The 20,807-nt window shown below is 42.5% G+C and overlaps 2 protein-coding genes across 13 annotated transcripts in view; one reads left to right on the top strand and one right to left on the bottom strand.

The window, feature by feature from the left end:
- GK (glycerol kinase) overlaps positions 1-8,702 on the bottom strand; it is a 54,779-nt gene extending 46,077 nt beyond the window's left edge. For 3 of the 6 annotated variants that reach the window (XM_085585545.1, XM_021552975.3, XM_085585582.1), the window contains exons 1-3: positions 8,537-8,702; positions 1,195-1,268; positions 504-610 (exon numbers count right to left, since the gene is read on the bottom strand). In XM_085585545.1, coding sequence (XP_085441671.1) covers positions 504-610; positions 1,195-1,268; positions 8,537-8,602 — 247 coding nt within the window. In that variant the 5' untranslated portion in view covers positions 8,603-8,702. The remainder of the gene's footprint in view (positions 1-503; positions 611-1,194; positions 1,269-8,536) is intronic. The other 3 variants (XM_085585540.1, XM_021552974.3, XM_021552976.3) reach the window with 1 other exon arrangement.
- Positions 8,703-10,094: 1,392 nt separating this feature from the next.
- TASL (TLR adaptor interacting with endolysosomal SLC15A4) overlaps positions 10,095-20,807 on the top strand; it is a 28,009-nt gene continuing 17,296 nt past the window's right edge. For 3 of the 7 annotated variants that reach the window (XM_085585483.1, XM_085585469.1, XM_085585465.1), the window contains exon 1: positions 10,095-19,968. The gene's annotated coding sequence lies outside the window, so the exon portion shown is untranslated. Of the gene's footprint in view, positions 20,456-20,807 lie in introns of all 7 variants that reach the window. The other 4 variants (XM_085585495.1, XM_085585490.1, XM_085585476.1 and 1 more) reach the window with 4 other exon arrangements.

Below are 20,807 nucleotides of genomic sequence, written 5' to 3'. Positions count from 1 at the left end.
CCCTTTTGGAGGGGTGAGGAAGGGAACGGAGAGGTGGAGAGGAGGGAGGAACAGGTAAGGAGAAGTGGAAAGTAAATGGGAAATAAAAAGCTTCCAACTTTTTCAAGGTATAATCTAGAAATATTACTTCTAAGAACTCATCTTTCCTGATTAACCTATATGCTCTAAACCTCTCTATTTTTTCAGCCACAAACTGAGACAGCAACAACACTAACAAGGGAAAACAGCTTTCCTAAATTAAATTCCTAAACTTAATTTCAGAATTTCTTCATCACTTGTGTCCACGATTTTACAAGATTAGGTTAAATCTACTTTGTAGATTCTGCATTGCTAATACACACAAGGGACTTATTTTCTCATTATTCCTCTCCAGAAAACTGTTTTCAAATACAATTTGACATTTTGTTTGGGGCTGGCACATGCTGCCACCTTTCTATTTATTAAGTTAAAAACTATCTGAATTGCTCAACCACAGCATGTTAAAGCCCTCTAGCCATAAGTACCTCTTATGTTAGCGATGTTTATGTTCAGTTCATTCATTTTCTCACAGGTCTTTTCCACACATTCATAGACAGAGTTTAATATTTCCATTGGATCTTGTTCCACCCATCTTTAACAAATAGTAAACACCAGTTAATAAAAACGTACATAAAAAGAAAAAACAATACTAGTCAGAAAAACAAGCTGAGCATTTTAATACAAATATAGCTACAAAACATGTTTTACATATCTACAAACAAAAAAATTTGTTTTGTTTTGTTCTATACAGAGGACATTGGCAGCAAATGCTAGGTCAGTTAGGAACAAACAAACAAACAAACCCTCAGAGAACAAAGGAAGATATTTCTATGAACCAAGCTGAAGACTGTGATTCAAATATAAAAATTACCAGCTTATTACCTTAAGTGAGATGTTAAGTCTTATTTAATCTTTAGTTTTAAACTTCAACGTTCAGACATTATATCTGTAAATGAGTGATCAGAGCCAAACACCAAGTACTTTTAGTTTCCGTAACTCAGGCACATTCCAGACACCCAGCAGGAGATATTTTACTTATCCATTTTTTCTGCCCAGTCTTTTATAGCAGTTACTGTGCTACTAAGAATTATTAATCAACTTCAGTTTTGACGACTCATGGACAAAAATTCATAAGCTCTACCAAATTCTACACAAATGAAAAAAAACAAACCATACCCTTCTCTAGGGAATTCTTGCTTTAATTCCACTTGATGGTGACTCAAGAGCTCTGCTGTTTCTGCATTAAAAACCTGCAAATAAATTACACAATTGAATTTTCTATGAACACAGAAGTTTAAACAACAATAATTAACATTTATTGTTTTGAACAAATGCAGTGTTGTGACAACAGATATTAATTTTCTATCATCAACCCCAGTATCTATGTAACAAGGATTCAGATACACACACTTTTAAAATTAAGGTAGGCAAAGATTATTTTGGCAAACTTTGCTGTCACTGTTAATTTAAATGTTTTTTTTTTATTTTTCTTGATGTAGGAAAAGAACCAGATTTTTTTCTTGGAGTGGTTATAGAAGTTGAATTCCTGATGCATATTAGAATATCACTCAGTAAAATACCCACTGTGGTTGATAATAGCATTTCTTTAGCTTTTGCTGTATCACGCTATTGCCAGAGTTATTTGTGTGTTTTCTTGTGTTAGCTCACTTTTAGGAAGAGTGAAAATCTATGATGAAACATAGAAGGGATGAAACTAAAGAACAAGAAAGTACCTAAACAAAATCCATCTTATTTCAAAACAAACTACAAGTACAGAGCTCATTAACAATCTGACAGGAATGCCACTGCAGCAACACAACCCATCAAAAAAGAGAACATGCAGAAGAGTAACTTAAATTTGGATACATTACAATAAAAACCAGCAGAGTAGAGAATCACAAGGACTCTATCAGTGGGTGTTCTTAAGGAATCCAGAGTTAGAGGTTCTGCCTTGCAGCAGTAGCTCATGGAGAATGAGCAACAACACTCATTAACCAGCATTAACCAGATTCCCAAAAGGAATCTCTGCTGAGGCCAAGCTGAGGGACAGCTGGTGAAACATTCAGCTGAAGTGTACAGTGAGTGAGCCAGAGTGCCTGGCTGGGCAGCAGTGCCAATCCTGGGGGAACAGCTCTTTCTCCCCAGCACCAGGCAGAATCTTTGGGGTGAAGAACATTCTGGGACCTAGAAAGTAAAATCTAGCACCGGGTCCAGGTGAACTGCAGAACGCGTCAGCAGGGCACCATCCTACCTTTTCATGGCAAGCAGAGCCGAGCCAGATTTAGAAATCACTTGCATGCTAAAGAAACAAAATTCAGTTATATCCATCCACCCTCTAGGATACAACTGAACCTATTCTATACTTGTTAATGCTCTCTTCTCATTCCACAAATTATAGACATTTCTTCTAAAGTTTTTAATCCATAATTTGGTATCACCTACACAGTACACTTTACTCTGAAACTATTAGAACAACTCTAACAAAAAGGAGATGAAGTTCTGATTCTCTAGTTTCTTTGAAACCTTAAAGAGTCTCTCTAGAGTGAAACTTCGAAGTTTAGAAACATTCTACTTATATACTAGAATTGCAGAATAATTCAGGCTGAAAGGGATCTTGAGAGATCTCTAGTATAACCTCAAAGCAGGATCAGCAACGAGATTAGATCAGGTTGCTCAAGACCTTTTCTAAGCAAGTCTTGAAAATCTCCAAGGATGAAAACAGCACAAACTCTGGAAAACACTGAAAGCTCCACTGCCTAGAAAAGAAGTCTTAAAAAGGTACATGATCATTCTTTTCTGCTATCAGCTCAAAAGATTCTATAGAAAGAGCACCACTGAATTATTGTTACTTTATTTACTTATCTGTGTTTCATCTATCAGCTCAGACTTGACAGGAATCTATCCTATTAAAAGAGAAAGCTCTCTCAGTACTACACATTCGGAAGCAACTTGCAAAATGGGAAATGGATCTCAAAATGCTATACCACATACTTAATGGAGAGGCTGTTTTGCAGGTATGCAGTAAAATTTCTTTACTTGAAATTGTCTTTCTGCCAAAAGCATTTTCAAATTTACTAGGTTCTTAGAATAATGACAGAAAGAAGACTTTTTATTTAACCTGTTTGTTAATATGTTATGTATCTGACATACTAGCAATGTTAAATATTATGTGGTAATCATTCACCATTAATCACTCAAGTATTTCTTGAAAGAGAAGGTAATGCAAAGGATTCCTACTGGTAGTAGGAAGCACAGATTCAATTAGACAAAGTTGTCAAGTGAATTTGGAGTGTGTGACTTGCAGACACAGTAATAAACTGTGACAGGAGTACATTTTCAATGGAAGCAATGACACTATAAATGCATAGATTTTTTTCATATCCATAGAGAAGAACTAGGCAGACACTTTGCTAATCCATCACAAACAAATCTGCAAGCTTCTGACATTCTCAACAAAAGCAACAGTCACTCCCTGTTATTCAGGGCAAGGGATTAAAAAGCTTCACTGGGAGCAATCCCTGTTTGAGACCAGGTTGGACAGGGCCCTGTGCACCCTGGTCTAATGGAAGCTGTTCCCTGCCCATGGTTGGGGGGTGGAACCAGGTAATATTTAAGATCCCTTCTGACCCAAATCATTCTATGATTCTATGACTTCTACACTGATAAACAGACTTCTGATATGTAGAAAGAGGAATGAGTCACTGAATTGAAACCTACAAAATTATATATAACATAAGGAATAAATAGAACATATGGGACCTCAAAGCCTTCCTTTCCCACTCCCTCCAAAAAAATACTAGTTATGAAAAAAACCAAAAACCCTATACAGTTCCTGTTTGACAGTGGAGATAGAAAAATAAATGAGAGTAAGTACAAATAATTCAGATAAGGTTAATAGATCCCTGTTGAAACAGGTTTGAAGTGTATTTCTGTAATTTATTGGGACTAGAGGCTTTCAATCATATTCATTTTTCATATTCATTAAGACCTGATTCCAGTTTATGCTACTGAACTCTCAGTTGTGTGTGGGGGGGAAAGCCAAAGTCAGTTTTGCCCTAATTTTATCAGCAGTAATAATGAAGAATTGTTTAGGCTATTTGGACTTGTACAGCTGTCTTGAACAGAGATGAAAGTGAAAGCCACCACATATGTACTGAATTCTCTAGTGAGAGATTAAAGAAAAGGAATAAATAACATCCTCCCTGTACTATCCAACAGGGAATTAGAGCTTGAGCCTTGAGTCTCAGGACTGCAGAGAAGAAAGGCCTACATAGGTGTCTTGTATGTGAACAAGCAGAGAGACACAGGGGCTGATCACTTGATTCAAGCCTTTTATTGGGCCTTTAATATAATACATCACATCACATAAAGGAGTACAGTAACATATTATTACATATTATTGTGTATTACATTTATGTTTTGTTATCTTAGTGGAAAAGAATTCATATCAATGAGTTGTAACAATTTTCAAGGAATGAACAGAAATACAAGGTTCATGAAAGTGATGAAAGAAGCTGCACAGCTGAAAAGACAATGAAAACAGATTTTAGAAGTAACTTTTCAAATCTCTCAAGCTTTGTCATGTAACTCTGCCCGCAGAAAAGCTATTTCTGTTATTCTATGCTCTATCTTCATGAGTCTGTGTCAAGCTGGAACAGCCATGGCTTTGCCAGGCAAACAAGCTCAGAGCTGGAGTTCTGAAATTGCACTGAAATCAACCCAGCTGGGGCAAGGATAAGAGACAAACAATCATTTCCCACTCCAGTATTTAACTAGGAGTAGCATAGCCAGAATTTATGAATAAGTACAAGTTTCACAAGTCTCCTAGAAATTACCTTTCTTGGAAGGCTCATGATGAACAGATCTCCCTCACCATCTAGGAAGTGGTTACAATTATGGAATTTAAAAGTAAAACTACACTGTACTTTAAGTGATAAGAGCTAGAGGGAAAACTGTATTGACAATAGTTATACAATCAAGTTTTCCCCAAAAGAAACAGAAGAGTAAAATGAATTCCCCTCTGAAGGGAAGGCTCAATGCCTATGAATGTCTTCCTTACCTAAAATCAGGTTTTGTTTATTGAAAAGAATGCTTGCAGTATGATATAGCTTTATTTGATTGTTTCTTCTGGAGACAAAGTAAGGGAAAAATAAGTATTTCAGAGGTGGAAAAAAAGGGTTCTGTGTCTGACTGACAAACTTATAACTTAAAGTACTGTGTGGGTACTACTTCACTGTGTCTTTCAATTCTTGCTGTTCCTGGATAAAATGACAGAAACACTATTGAAGAGATCCAACAATGGTTCAGCTGGCCATTAGCTCATGATCCTAAGACTTCTCACAAAAGAAGTTATAGTGTATTTTTATGATTCTTGAATAATATTAAATGGAACATGAGAGATTAAAGTATTTGATAAAAATAAGTCTGAATCTGTTGCCCAGGTTCAACCCAACTTAACAGAAAATTTAAAATCTGAAAAATAATTGCAGTTCATTTTGTAAAAGTAGCTAATAAAGGTAAAGATCCAAAATAGTGTTTGTGGAGGATAAAGCTGCAGCATAAAACTACCACTGTATGTGTGTTGTGTGAGAGGCAAGGCTAAAGAAGGAGTGACAATAACAGAAACGCACTTGAGTTCTGGTGCTTCTTTAGCCTCTGTGCTCATTCACAAGCAGGACAAACAAAACTTGTGTTTGCACACAGGATAATTTACTCCGAATCTCAGGAGGTCACCTAGCCTAGCTTGCTGCTCAGGTAAGCTTGAATTTAAAACCAGGCTGTTCAGGGCCACTTAATCAGGCACTGAGTATCTGCAAAGATAGAAATTCCACACATCTCCTCATCCCTGATCCAGAGCTCACAGTGAAACATTGTTTCTTTACATCTATTGGATATTTCACTTGATGCAGCTTGTGTTCACTACCCACTCTCCTTTCCTGTGCATAACTGAGAAAAGGCTGGTTCTGTGTTCTCCACAGACTGTAGACTGAGGACACCCCTTAATCCTCTCTTGTGAGGAAAGAACCCCGACCTCCCAACCCTCCTTCCATGGCCTTGTGCTGCAGCACAGGGATTCCTTTGGCTGGATGAAATCCAGTGCTTCCAGCTCTCATTCTCTGCAGGGTCCAACATCAGACACAGTGCTCCAGATGCTGCATCCTAAGTGCTACACAGATGGCAACAATTACTTTCTGAACTTTTCTTAATGTGCACCACTACAAGGATGCATTGCTCACATATTTCCAACTTGAAGTCCAGCATGAGTGTGAATTTTTTCACTAGGCAGCTTCTTAGCATTCTGTCTTGAGTGCTAAGCTTCATTTGACTTTATGAATATTCTGGCAGGCATCTTCTCCAACTGGAATTTCAGTCAATTGGTCACCCCCATCAGAGAGAACATCCCAACCCATCAATGAAAATACCGAGGGTATCAGCCCTTGCTACTGACTGTTATGGACACCACTGGTAAATCTGCCACCTGTAATTGTAACTTTACACTCTGAACTGCTGACACTACTCTTTGGGCCCATTGAACCAGACAGTTTTTCATCCAGGAGAACACTTTAACCTGCTCAAAATCTTATGTCTTTTGCTTAAAAAATTAGATAAGAGTTGCACTGAACTACTGAATATACAAGTGCAACGTAAGCAGCAAGCTGATTTTGACTTGTGACTTGGTGAAGACAAAAACTGTTGGAAACACTACATTTAAAAAAAAAAAGTAGCAAGACCACTGAGAAATGTAACAAAAACAACTAAAAGCAAAAGACCAACAGAGCCAAGGAAATAATTTAGGCACAGACAACAATACATTACATTCTGGCTTAAAATATTTCAAGTCAAAATCTCTCTTCCAACTGCAGCAATCCCTTTCCAGCACAGAATTCTCCAGATACACGTTGTTATCTGAATGACTGAGGTGAGTTGCAGCAGATCTCTGCACATTTTGCCCACTTCTTTCTCTCTCCCCCGTGTTCTGATTTAACTCAGAGATCATGTATCTTATTTGCTCAAGCTAATGTAACTTTATTATCATAATGACATGATCACACTGCCAAGTTTAAGACAATGCTGTATGTTGACATGAGTTGAGAGACACTGAGAGGATACAAGAATTTAAAAGTGGCAGACACTATATACTTCTTGAAAAAATTAGGAAGCATCTGAATCCTCTTGTAGGCAGGCAAGATCTCCCCAACTGCATAAAAGCCATTGATGAATGTGTGTAGTGTAAGAAATTCCTCCTAAGAGGAACTTGCAAAAGCACTTGTAAAAGGAGCTTAAGTTTCACTTCTACTAGTGTTATCCTTTTAGGATAAGAAAAAAGTTTACCTGGCATATACATAAAAGCAGATAGAATTTATCTTAATGCATTACAGGGACCTTCCTCAAGTTCGTTCCCAAAAAGGACTCCTGACTGGCATCCAAGACAGCCCACTGGTGTCATTTGTCAGTTTGGAGTTTCTCTCCACCCCCAGAACTGTGTTTTCTCATTTGACAATCGCATGAAGGTCGTGATATTGAGTAATAATGGTAACATAGGTCAAGAAGATATTCTAGTCTCCTGCTTCATGAAAGAACATTTCACATGGGAAAAACGTTAAAAAAAAAAAAAAAAAAAAAAGCAAGGGCAAACCAAAACATTCATCTTCCCAATTCATACTTTGCACATTTGACATGTTTTATATCTTGTAAATATCTCTATTCCACTTCCATGGAGGAAGTTGTCATAGGGCCTTAATGAAGTCAAACTACCATGACTTAACTGGCTAGGGCACAGTATATTTGCAGGCCAGAAGTATCTATAGTAAGTTTCATACATAACATTAGTTACAGCCTATTGCATAATAGAGAAATAATCCTTCAACTTCAATAGATCCTTCAACTAAAGTGTCAAATATATGACTAATATACTAATTCTCCTATCCTTAAACTTATCTTCCTCTAGTGTTTAAGCAAACAAGGTGTGCAGGTTCAGCCACCTGAATACCTACAGTGCACAAGATGCACTGACATTAGGGCAGGAACTGCAGCAGTCACTCCAGCAGGCCCCGGGCAGGTTTTAGCGGGGAACACAGCGGAGTCACCGCACCGTTCCAACACCAGCTAATCACAGCCACCGAACTCGCACGGATCCATTTCCCCGGTCCCCGAGGAGCTCGTCCATTCCGTTCCGCTCGGGCGAGACACCGCACGGATCCAAAGCCTGACAGAGTGCGAACGCAGCGAGCTGGGAGCGGCGGGACCCCGCGGCCCCCGGAGCAGCGGGGAGGGACGCCCGCCCCGGCAGCGCTCCCCGCGGAACGCCCCCGAGGGACAGCGGCAGCCGGCACCGCGGGCCGAGCGGCGCCGCTGCTCCGGGAGACAGGCGGCTGCGGCCCGGCCCGTTCCCCCGCCCTTCCCCAAGGGCACGGCACGGGGATGGAGGGCAGTGAAGGCGCGCGGGAGCCGCGGCTCCCCTCAGGCCGCGGGGGCGCCGCCGGCCCCGGTGCCGCCCCGACGGCCGCGCTGTGCTCACCAGGAAGCGGGTGGAGCTGGTGCCCTGATCGATGGCTCCCACCAGCGGCCCCAGCGACGCGGCCATGGGTTCCCTCGGCGCCCGCCGCGCTCCCGTAACGGCCGCGCCGGCGCCGCGCGGGCAGCTCGCGGCCGGCGGCGCGTGGCGGCCGGGGTGAAGCCGGCGGGGGGGGCGGGGCGGGGGGCGCTGCCTCGCGCATTGTCAGGCCGCAGCCAATCAGCGCCCGGGGCGCGGCAGGGGCGGGGCCCGCGGGCGCGGAGGAGCGCGAGAAGGGCGTGTCACGTGACGAGCGGCGCGCGGCAGGCCCCCTCCCTCGCCCCGCCCCCAGAGCCCCTGGGGCGGCGGCGCGCGCGGCAGCGGCGGGAGGGGAGCCCCGAGGGGAGCTCGGGCGGTCTGAGGGGAGCCCCGAGGGGAGCCCCGAGCGGAGCCCCGAGGGGAGCTCGGGCGGTCTGAGGGGAGCCCCGAGCGGAGCCCCGAGGGGAGCCCCGAGGGGAGCCCCGAGGGGAGCTCGGGCGGTCTGAGGGGAGCTCCGAGCGGAGCCCCGAGCGGAGCCCCGAGGGGAGCTCGGGCGGTCTGAGGGGAGCCCCGAGGGGAGCTCGGGCGGTCTGAGGGGAGCCCCGAGCGGAGCCCCGAGGGGAGCCCCGAGGGGAGCCCCGAGGGGAGCTCGGGCGGTCTGAGGGGAGCCCCGAGGGGAGCCCCGAGCGGAGCCCCGAGGGGAGCCCCGAGGGGAGCTCGGGCGGTCTGAGGGGAGCCCCGAGGGGAGCCCCGAGGGGAGCCCCGAGGGGAGCTCGGGCGGTCTGAGGGGAGCCCCGAGGGGAGCTCGGGCGGTCTGAGGGGAGCCCCGAGGGGAGCCCCGAGGGGAGCCCCGAGGGGAGCTCGGGCGGTCTGAGGGGAGCTCCGAGCGGAGCCCCGAGCGGAGCCCCGAGGGGAGCTCGGGCGGTCTGAGGGGAGCCCCGAGGGGAGCCCCGAGCGGAGCCCCGAGGGGAGCTCGGGCGGTCTGAGGGGAGCCCCGAGGGGAGCCCCGAGGGGAGCCCCGAGGGGAGCTCGGGCGGTCTGAGGGGAGCCCCGAGCGGAGCCCCGAGGGGAGCCCCGAGGGGAGCCCCGAGGGGAGCTCGGGCGGTCTGAGGGGAGCCCCGAGGGGAGCCCAGAGCGGAGCCCCGAGGGGAGCCCCGAGGGGAGCTCGGGCGGTCTGAGGGGAGCCCCGAGGGGAGCCCCGAGGGGAGCCCCGAGGGGAGCTCGGGCGGTCTGAGGGGAGCCCCGAGGGGAGCTCGGGCGGTCTGAGGGGAGCCCCGAGGGGAGCCCCGAGGGGAGCCCCGAGGGGAGCTCGGGCGGTCTGAGGGGAGCCCCGAGGGGAGCCCCGAGCGGAGCCCCGAGGGGAGCTCGGGCGGTCTGAGGGGAGCCCCGAGGGGAGCCCCGAGGGGAGCCCCGAGGGGAGCTCGGGCGGTCTGAGGGGAGCCCCGAGGGGAGCTCGGGCGGTCTGAGGGGAGCCCCGAGGAGAGCCCCGAGGGGAGCTCGGGCGGTCTGAGGGGAGCCCCGAGCGGAGCCCCGAGGGGAGCCCCGGGCGGTCTGAGGGGAGCCCCGGCGCTCCGGGAGGGCAGCGGGACCCTTTTCGGGTCGCTTGTGCCTGGAGGCGGCTTTTCTTCAGGAAACGTGTCTCGCTCGTTATCGCGGAGGAAAAAGAATCCCTACGCTCTCAGGCGGGACCCCGCTGGGGAGGTGCCAAGCCTGGGTATCCCTGGAATCAAAGCGAATGCTGCCGAGCAACAGTGCAAGGCAGCCATCAGGGATGACCGAGATATGTTCTACGTATTTATGATACATCCCCAAAGCAGCTTCTTTTGTCTTTTAAAGCTTTACCCTGCGTCATGCAGAGATATTCATTGGCTTTAAAAAAATGGAATCTCTGTCTTCCTTCCTTACTGCTGGTTGGTAACTTGTGCTTCCAGAAAAACCGCTGGTGTTGTAAGAGGCGGGATGGAATTGCAAAAGGCAACAATGCTGACTGAACGGCCTGAAAAGTTACCACTGACACACGGTGCCAGTAAATCAGCCCCCACAGACACCATTAAAAAGATTTGCCTTTGCCATTACTCCACTGTAGTAGCTGTCCAAACTTGGGGTGTTTTGCTGCAACTGCTCCTTGATAAGCAAAATCTCATTGCTGCCACTTGGGAAAGCTTTGCGAGGCATCTTACCCAGCTCTTTCGTTTTTTTGTTTGTTAGTGCTTCAGCTGGCATCGAGAAGCCTTGCATTGCAGCCCTTAACTACAACATCTGAAACAAGACGAGTGCAATCTTGTGGTAAGATCCACATCCACATTTTCAAGATTGACAGTAAAGTAGCACGTGGACTGCTTGCCAAATATTATCAAAGATTTTCTATTATTCTCAAATCTTATCACCAAGACTGGTATTTTCTTTTTTTTTTCTTGGAACCTAGATATCTTCCTCAAGACATGCTGCAACCCTTAGAGAAAGATCCACAGTTTGTCCTAGAAGGTCATAATAATCCCTCCTAGCTTTGCCAGAATTCCCCCCGCTACCTCCCTCACTTGTCACAGGGAACTTCTACTCTAAAACCACGGCCACAAACTGCAGTTCATTAGGAAAACTTATCCAAGGCTAGCTTCTCCATGTAGATTAAGAATTCAAAGAATTAATCCCATGGGATTTTAGTTAAATCTGAATGAATTAGTATAATTCCTGGGAAAAGTGTGGGGTTTGTGTTATTTCTTTTTTTCTCTTTTAAAAGCTGCAGTATTGTGTTCTGAGTGCATTTTAATTCAGGATGTGACAATTTTCAGCAAAAGTTGAGGTGTCTATAGATCCAAGAAGGGAGGAAGCAATATTGTGACAGACATTTATGTAAAACATGAAATAACACTGTACTGTTAAGAATTAATGAGTTACTGAAATTCTCTAGGAGGTGCCATTTCCTTAGGTGTTCTTTAGCAATGCCTGTGAATGTTTATAGACCAGGAACAGGAGGGATGACAGCAATAACCTGTGATATTTCCTTAACCCTCAACAGACATGTAAGACAGGCAGAAATAATTTAGTCCAAAACTAGAAAATATTGAATCAGGGAGAATAATTTATTCTTCCTAGCTCATTCAACAGTGTGCTCTTGCTTCCTTCATGTTCCTATTCACTGTTTGAATAGGAAATTTTTTTCTTGTATTTATTATGCAATACTATTTGCAGAGCAGGGATAGAGGGTGCTGTCCCAGGGAAGCCTGCAGGGAAAGGAAGGGTGGAGCTCTGGCCTCGCTTTTACAGTAAGATGGTGTGAGGCCACACTCGCCTGAGACACTTGTAAAGGAACTGGCTTCCTTTAAAGGAAGGAGCATGGATATCCATGTGGCCTCATTTCTTCTGCTTCTGGCTCAGATCTCACTGAGGCAAGTCTACACAATGCAAATCAAGTTGTTTGCTGTTCTGTTCTCCTGCTGAAAAACTTACACAATAGAAAAAAAAAAAAGAAAATAAAGCTCTAGTGCTAGTTGAGACCCTTGCATATGTTATTCTTGACAGAAGGAGAGATTTTGGAGTTTAGATATACTTGCTATAAGAATTTCCAGCCTGGTAGAAATAATGGAGGATCTCATTGATTTTGGAGGACTTAATTATAAGAAAGTTGAATTCAGTTCCTCAAAATGTAACATTTATAAAGTTGCTGATTATTGCCAACTGCCCACACAATGCAGATTCCTGTAAATACTGCTCTTGTTCCACATGCAGCTTTTTGACCTTTTGTTCTGTAAACTGAACTCAAATGGAAGGTTTTTCCATCTTTGAATACAGCCCCACTGTTTTTTTTTTAATATATTTTTTAAGTTAGTGGACACATTGGAATACATAAATTAAGCACATAAATATTTACGGTGCATTTTTCAGAGCCAACATAATTTAGTCCTTAAAGAACTAGTTTCAATAGCACATAAACCCAATTGTTTGCTTTTGGTTTGGATTTTTTTAGTTTCAGTTTGATTTTTGTCTTTAATCTCAGCAGAGTGGAGGGAAGTTGGCAATTACATTCTGCTCTTCTTGGCTGATTCTTCTTTACTGACCTCAAGCTAAGGACAAAATGTGACTGTGTCAGGCTACTCCAAGCATGTGATACAGTGTGAATTAAAGAGTGGATGCCAGAGGTCCATGTCTTTCCCTTCCCTCTTAGTGACAGAGAGGGCTCAGCCGTCAAATCCTGCACTTCCTTAGAGATGTGGGATCCTTGGGCTCCCCCAGGAGGGACAGAAGGCATGCATTTGGAGCTGGGCTGGAACAGGTGTAGTTGTAAAGTGTCCAGGGCACCAGGGTAACAGTCACGCTGCCACTTGCACCTTTTGCCTACTGGGAAGATGAGTGGTATGTGCGAGAGTGCCTGTGCCTGCACAAGTGGATGAACTCCGTTGCTCTGGCGCAGGCAGCCAGCACAGATTGTGACCTTGGCCGCCAGTGCCCTCACATTTCTATAGATCATCTGCAGCACCCTTTGTGTGCAGGAAACCTTTCTATGGATCTCGAGGAGGGCAGGATTGCAGTGACCCATTCTGTGTTCTGTCTCCTACCTTTGTTTTAGCACATGCCAAACAGTACCGTGTCCCATGACAGTACCCTGTCACCATTTGGCAAGAACCATTTTATTGTGAAGCCATGACTGCAGTGATGCAATGAATGTTTCACAGGATGTGTTTTACTTCTGACCTGATATTAGACAATAGTTTTCCCCGAATTACATTTTATATTTAGAATCACTCTCACAGTGTTCAAACCCCGAGTAATCATTGTTGCAATTGCTGTCTTTCTAGTGGACAATAAAATAAATAAATAATAAAAATTCACATTTTGAAGACAGCTAATACTATGTCCTTTGAAAAGCAGTTATTAAGCCAGTAAGTCTTTACAAGAGTTATAGAATCACACAATGGCTTAGGTTGGAAGGGATGTCAAAGATCATCCAGTGATAATTCCCCTGCCAATGACCAGGGACACCTTTCACTAGACCAGGTTGCTCAAAGCCCTATTATTCAAATCAAAATGGGGAAATCAGAAAAAACACCCTATAAGAAGTAGTAGTTTAGATGAATAGTTTGTATAGATAAAAGTAAATGTTCTTGGGAATTAGAATGAATAATTCAGAGAATATAAGTATTCATGAGTGGTATAGTAGCTACTCCATGCTTCAAAATCCTTACCTGAGATACTTGGTCTTCTAGTTTCCATAAAAAATTATGGCAAATTACTGCAAAATTTACTTCTGAAACTATACACTGCATTGAAGGGACACATTAAAATTGAGTAGCTTTCTATTGTTTTCATAACAGCTGTATTTTTTTTTTTTACATCAAATGATCTAATCTAATTAGTGCTCCATAAGATGATGATAGGGCCAATTCTCATAGGCTCATTCTGTACTTTAGCCTTAAGTTAGCAGAGGCAAGGCAATTGCTGGTCATAAAGGACATCTTTTCACTTTTTTTTTTTTGTGCACTGCACAGTGGATATTTCCAAAAATAGGCCTTTGTGAAATTGCTGCATATGATAATAGGATTAGAAAAAAGGTACATTTCTATAAATATTGATATTTGATAATTTTGCCTCTACATTCCAGTTGGAAGTTGAAAATTTAGTGATGTACACTCCAGGCTCTGGTTTTCATATGTGGTAAAGATATTAAAACCAAGAAGCAACAGTGGAGCTACATGAAGATGTTGAGACTGTTGCTACAATGGGCTTAAATTCTGTTAATCCTGCACAAACCTGAGCTCCTTACACCATGCAGAAGAGATAAAACAAAGGAACAGAATATAAAGTTTCAAGTGGGAAATGTCATATGTCTATAGGGAGTACAGAAAGACAGTTTTTATTAAAATATACTGTCAAATATACATTCTATTAAGGAAAATATATACTTAGTAGAGAAAATATATCCCATTTTTTTGGTTTTCTGTTTCAGTTTGGTGATGGCGTGCTGAATGACTGTGCAACACCCTCAGAAAGAATTGAGAACTCAGTACCAATTATTATAAAGCGATCTAGTAATTTACTCTAGCTAATAGATGCCCTCAGGAACTGTACATTTGTCTATGAACATCAAAGGGTTTTTATATATTACCTCTATGAAAGCTCTTGTGAAAATGTAATGCCTATGGCATTTTTTTTACAGATATGGAGGTGGGCCTAGAGCAGCTAAATTACAGGCCAATGGTCATGTAGGAAGTGCTTAGCAGAGCAGAGGTAAAGCACAGCTTTCTCTGAGGTCCAAAGGCATTGCTTTCCTTGGCCATTGCCTTTCTCAGGAATCAGTAACTGCATTCCTGTTACCCTCAGAGAGGACAGGACTGAATAAACTGGTAATAACTGGCAGAGGCAGGATTCCACAGGTAAGTAGATCAAGCCTCACACAGATTCTAAAGGATGATATTTTTACCACTACCATCCTGATCCTGGCCATGTAGTTTCTGCTTGCTGTGCAAGGAGTCTGGTTTTTATTGGATCATTTCTTGATTCCTCTGAGCTCATTAATATGGCAGAAAACATACGCAGACAAAATAAAAGTGGATTGTTCTCTGCCAAAAAGCTGAATTGACTCACTTGCTGTAATGAGTGCCAGAGCTGGTAGAAAAACAGAGCTTACCACAGCAAGGAGCATGGGAAAGGTTAAGAAGAAGTAGGAGATGATGTGGAGGAGACTGAGGAAAGCATGAAATATTCAGCAGCTGCAACCTCTTAGATTGCCTCGGCTGCTGACAGACCTTCAGCCTCCATATCATCAAATCAAATGTTAGCCATCTATTTGGAAATTCTGGAGATGTTAATGGCTGCATTATTATCATGAAGACTAGACTGTACTGTCTGCTTTTGAGAACAACTTCAATACATCAATGTTTTCAATTTTACATCACAAAACAAGTGTATATCTTACAACTGATGGGAGAGCTCAGCTACATTGTAGTCTTCTGGAGATTCTTTATACTCCACTTATACCAGAAGGCAAAATGGTGTTAGGTACCTGCAGGTGGAGTTTTCAGGGACTCACAGATTATGTACAGACAACCGCTGAGAGAGACGTGTTTGCTTGGCCCTGGGAAAAGAAAACCTAGGGGACATCTTACTGCTGCCTATAACTTTACCTTGTGGGAGAGTCTAGAGGAGATGGATCTCTTGGAATATCAGTGAGAATCTTGTTGTATGTAAATCACCCACTTTTTGTATGCTTTTGTTATTAATGCTGTTTTACCCGTTCATTTTCTTATCTCATTGCTGTTCCTGGTAAATCTAAAGCTGTAATCTCTGCCTTTTGTCTCTCTTGCTGGAGTGGGAGAGGGAAGTGTCATGTGGTTTTCTTTACAACGGGAATACTAAATTGAGGAATAGTATTCCTAACCCATGACAGCTGGAAAATACACCTCACCAAGGACACTGAAATGAACACCAGTCTTGCCGAGCTTCATAAAAGATACCTTGCTGTGTTTCATTGAGAATTGAATTGCATTTGAAATGAATCTGGGAGATTTTGCATATATTGCTTTCCATGACTGCCAAAGCAGAACCTCAAAGCTGTGTTCATGGAGAAAGACAGAAACAATCCTGCTCTAGAATGAAGAAACTCTCAGATGTAATCCACTAAAATAAACTCCCAGCAAAACACAGAGAGGAAGAGAACTAAGCTATCAATGGAACTGCCCAAGAGAAAAAGGCTCCTTAGTAGTGGAGGATAACTGAGTTTGTGAGATAAACTCAAAAGTATCCTGGGGAAAGTATGAGAAAGCTGTGACATATCTAGTAGATATTGTTAAGTCAAAAAGCCCTGTCACCCAAAGAGAAAGTGGATATGTGGACTGATCTTCAGAGACTGAATCTGACATTTTGATTATTTACTGTTTGCTTTCTGAGCTTCTGCTGAGACCACATGTTTTAAGCAATACTTAGTAAAGCAGATCTAAAGAATGCACTTTCCTGGTGCACTGGTGGAGGAGCACAACACACAAAAAGAAGACGCTTTTCTGAAACAGTGATCAGTTCAGCTCTTCTTGCTCCAGTCCTGCAAGGTGAGGATGAACTGCTGACCGTATGCCCTGATCCAGCACAGACACAAGGCCTGTGTCAGTCCTGGAAACCCAGGGCAACACTGGGGTTAACACCCGCCTCTGTCACACCCAGCTGGTTTACAGCCAAACCTGCTGGGCAGGATGCTGGAGCTGAGGTGAAGATAAGGACTGTCTCCCTGGGATGACCATAAGGTAACGCTGAGGAGGGAGTATTGCAGGCAAGCTGAGTGGTCATGTTTGCATTCTTGATTCTAAAGCACAGACACTTATGCAGCAGGAGGTATTTCTTACAGGCTTATATTTGCAGATGGCTCCAACTCTTCTGTCATTTATGGCTATTTCAATAGTTTATTGTGGAGTTCTATACATGGTCAAATTATGTTGAATTTACATACTGTCTGAATGGTTCCTGCTTTTCTTTAATGTACCTCAAAACATAGTTTTCTGCCCAGGTTTCCTGAGTTGAGCTCCTGATAACTGCACCACAGGGCCCTTGACATTTCAATCTGCCTATCAGTGGTTTGATAACAGAATGTGTGTCAATCTTTGTATTGCAGCTACTTGTTATCAACTTCTAATTGCAGTAATGCTCTTGGTCCATTAGCAGAAGAGCTTACTCACAGCATTTGGTTCTTTCCAGGTTATAGCGCTCTTCTGCAGGAACAGAAGCTTCTTAGGGGCAGACTTAGAGCTGGGGTGGAAACTGTTCCAGCTGCCTTATTTCTGACTCATCCCTGTGAGTACATTAACTTCTAGAAGATTCTAATGAATACAAAAGAATGTTTTGTCCATATATAATCCTTATTGAGGATATTAGGACAAAATATAATAGGAGCATATATAAAATCATAAGGCTACATATTCAGGTGAAGAACGTCAGTGTAGCACTGGTAAAACTCATCTATTTATTGCAGAAGTAGAAAAATTACCTTTCTAACAATATGAGTTTCCTGTTATTCCAAGATAAATTTATATCTGGCTGTTCATTCTGTATGAAATTATATTTTTGGTATAATAATACAAAGAAATTAAATTACTAACTTTAGCCTCTTTTATACATTTGTTTCTACAGAGACTCCACCTGAGGCAACACACTGCTCAGTGCTTCATATGCTATGTATGTAGTTCATTCTTTCTGTTCTATGGAGAAATAATTATCTAGCTAACAAGCAAGATGCTGCACAGTGAGTGCAACACAGCTAAATGCTTCAAAAATATTTTAGGAAAATTCTTGCTCCCCCTGCAGTCAAAGCAAGCTTTTGCAGTGAGTAAGAAGGCAAGATGTGCCTGTCGTCTGTGGATGCCCTAAAATGGGCTTGATGTGTGTATTTGCTTTTCTTTAGCAGTGCTTATTTAAGAAATAAACAAGATTAAAACTTTAACATAAAAATGAGTTTATTTGTGTTATCTTTGCTTACTGTTTTGTTTGCTGTAATTTTGTAAGCAACATGAAAACAGCGAGTGGACAGACAATACCTACATCCATGGTGTATTTTCTACAGACTTTTATGATGATGGAGCACATAAGTCTGCTAAGACAAAAGGGAACTGAGGCTATTAGAAATCTGGGAGGCATATGAAACATAGGGAAATACAGTTCTATTTATTCACAATAAATGCATTATATGAACTTTGAAAATAAATGGTATGTACACTAAATAATTACAGTTAGTACATAGAGATATAGATATATATACATAGGTATAGATATAATGCATATGATTGAGTAAATGTCTTCATATATATGTAATGAAAACAGAGATAAAGTTTTGTATAATATAATAATTCCAGATGTTACATTAAAATAACATCACAATATAAGCCAAATAGCATAAAGAAGTAAGTGGCTTTCTAATAGTACAACACCATTAGTTTAATAAAATAATTTAGGTTGGGAATGAACTTAGAAAGTCCCCCATCACCCTCTTCCTCATCTGTTTTTTGCCTAGACATTCAGTTATGCTATGCCTTAAGTTATCAGATGACTCAAAATCCCAATAAAATTTTTTTTCCATATCTTCTCCAAAATGACTGATTCCTGTTTTCTTTTTGCCTCTTCCTCTTTAAAATTTTGTAATAATTAGAAGCCTGATATAAAACACAGATCTCTTCTGTGGCTGAAATGCTGTTTTCCTTATACACATCAGCAGAAGGTTTAACTTTTTTGCAATTTTGGCAATTGAGACAGTGTATGTAAAACAAGTGGTCCCAGCTAACAAAGCACATTTCTTGTGGGACCTTTGTGGGCAGGAGAGGGAGGATTTAAGAATGACACACTGTCTTTTTGCTATGTGAAAATCCCTCATCAGGTAAACTTTAAAAAATCAGCCTCCCAAGGAAATCTGGTAGGTAATCACTGACTAAGGATGAGGCTGTTGTGGAAGAAAGGTGAAAAGATACTTTCCTTGAATGTGGTATGTGTGGCCTTCTGTACACAGAGCAGCAGGTGAGTGGATACTGTACTTTTTCCACAGTTGCTCTGCCCCTCATTTGTTGGTTCAAGTTCCCAGGCTGTCTTGATTATAAGGAATTTCCCCAGTTGTGGAAAGTTTACTCTGCACTTTCATGAGCAATGCTCAGATCATGTACCTCAGAAGGCAAAGAATGAGGAACTGGGCTGTGTTCTGCAGTAGAAGCAGTTCAAAGGCAGTGTCCATCTCTTAATAAATCTTATAAATTAAGTTTTATCTCATTAATTCAAATCTCATCAGGCTCAATTGTTCCTTCTGAGATTTGTGCCTTTAAACATGCAGAATGTCACCTGGAGCAGGTCAGTCCAATAATATTCTGTGGTTTTGGGCCTGAGGGCTGGAGAATTAAGGAATAAAAAGAATATAAAAAAAGTAAAAGGATGATTCTTTCCAGTCTTCAGGTAAAACAAGTTCTCAATTCTCAAGTGGTTTCATAAGAACATATTTTTTAGAGGACAGGACAAAGCTCCTTCCCTCCTTCTCTGCAAAGATACCCACTGTTCCTCACGTCAGGTTGATGTTTATTGCATTGAGAAGCATTCCACTATGTAAGAGGTATGTCCTAATCATAAGTAATTGAATTAAACACTTAAAACAACAAAAGGGGTAACTTTGTTTGTCCTCCCCTCCCCTGCCCTCCATAGCTGCCAGGGCTGTGAGTCAAGGTAGTTTGTCCTTCTCCCTGGGCTGAGAACGCACAGAGTTAATAGAAAGTGCCCATCCCTCGCTGTGCAGAGCTGGTCAGACCTGCTCAGTTCATCCCAGAGGTCACATTGCTTGGCAGCAAAGCCAACAACTGAATGGCTAAAATTGTCTGCTCTCTGTCCTCTCCTTTACCACAACTGAAAGGCAGCAAGGCAGTGACCAAGCAGCCTCTGCTCTTTGGGAGAGCTTGTGCTTCACACTGAAGGTACAGCTGGGTCTGCAGAGAAGCTGTGGGATGTAACTGGGCAGATGTGGAGATATGGTATCCAGAGTCCAGTCTTCTCTTTAGAATGACTTTAGTGATTCAAACACTTCAGTAAAAAAAAATTCCCAACCCTTCAGGGTAGTCATCAGAGACCAGGACCTTAGCAATTGTATTTTAGAGTTCCTCAGGGCCACCAGAGAACAGTGTCAGTAGTATGCCCTTTTTTCTCTCCAGTCCATGGGTGCTAAACAGTCTGCTTTGACAGCAAGCAGCCTTAATCCTGAGTTTTGCCAAGGCAAAATAATATGGGGTTCAAAGTACTATTCTAGTAAAAGGCTAGATACAAATTTCCATGGAAATTGATTGCATCATGTATCACACATGGGTGAGTCAAGGATATTGTGAAATATTTCCCATTTACTGGTAATAGTAAATCCATAGCAAAATGTGAATTATGCTCTGTAAGTGCTCCTTATCATAGTATCGGGTATGTATAATTATTTTATTGACCTCTTCTATTATTTTACTTTGCCCTCCCTATCTGATTTAGCATGAATGAGTTTGATGATGATACAGATACCTGATAGGTCACTATAATTCTTAGGTTACAATTTCTGTGTTGTAAATAATGATGTTTGTGCAGCATGATGTAAAGTGAGGTTAAAAAAAAATCACACAAATACTAAATATCTCTAATTTCTGATGATTTATCTTGTTCTTCCCTTTATGAGTAGTTTTACCAAGTCATTAAAATGCCAGCTACCTAAGATGAAATAAAAAAGAAACAATTTTATGAAAAAAAGAAAGGAAATAACCAATTTTGCTTGACATTACAGCCT

Source organism: Lonchura striata, chromosome 1 (assembly GCF_050655825.1).
Source record: "Lonchura striata isolate lonStrDom1 chromosome 1, ASM5065582v1, whole genome shotgun sequence".
Lineage (NCBI taxonomy): Eukaryota > Metazoa > Chordata > Aves > Passeriformes > Estrildidae > Lonchura > Lonchura striata.
This window is presented reverse-complemented; position numbering and strand designations above follow the sequence as displayed.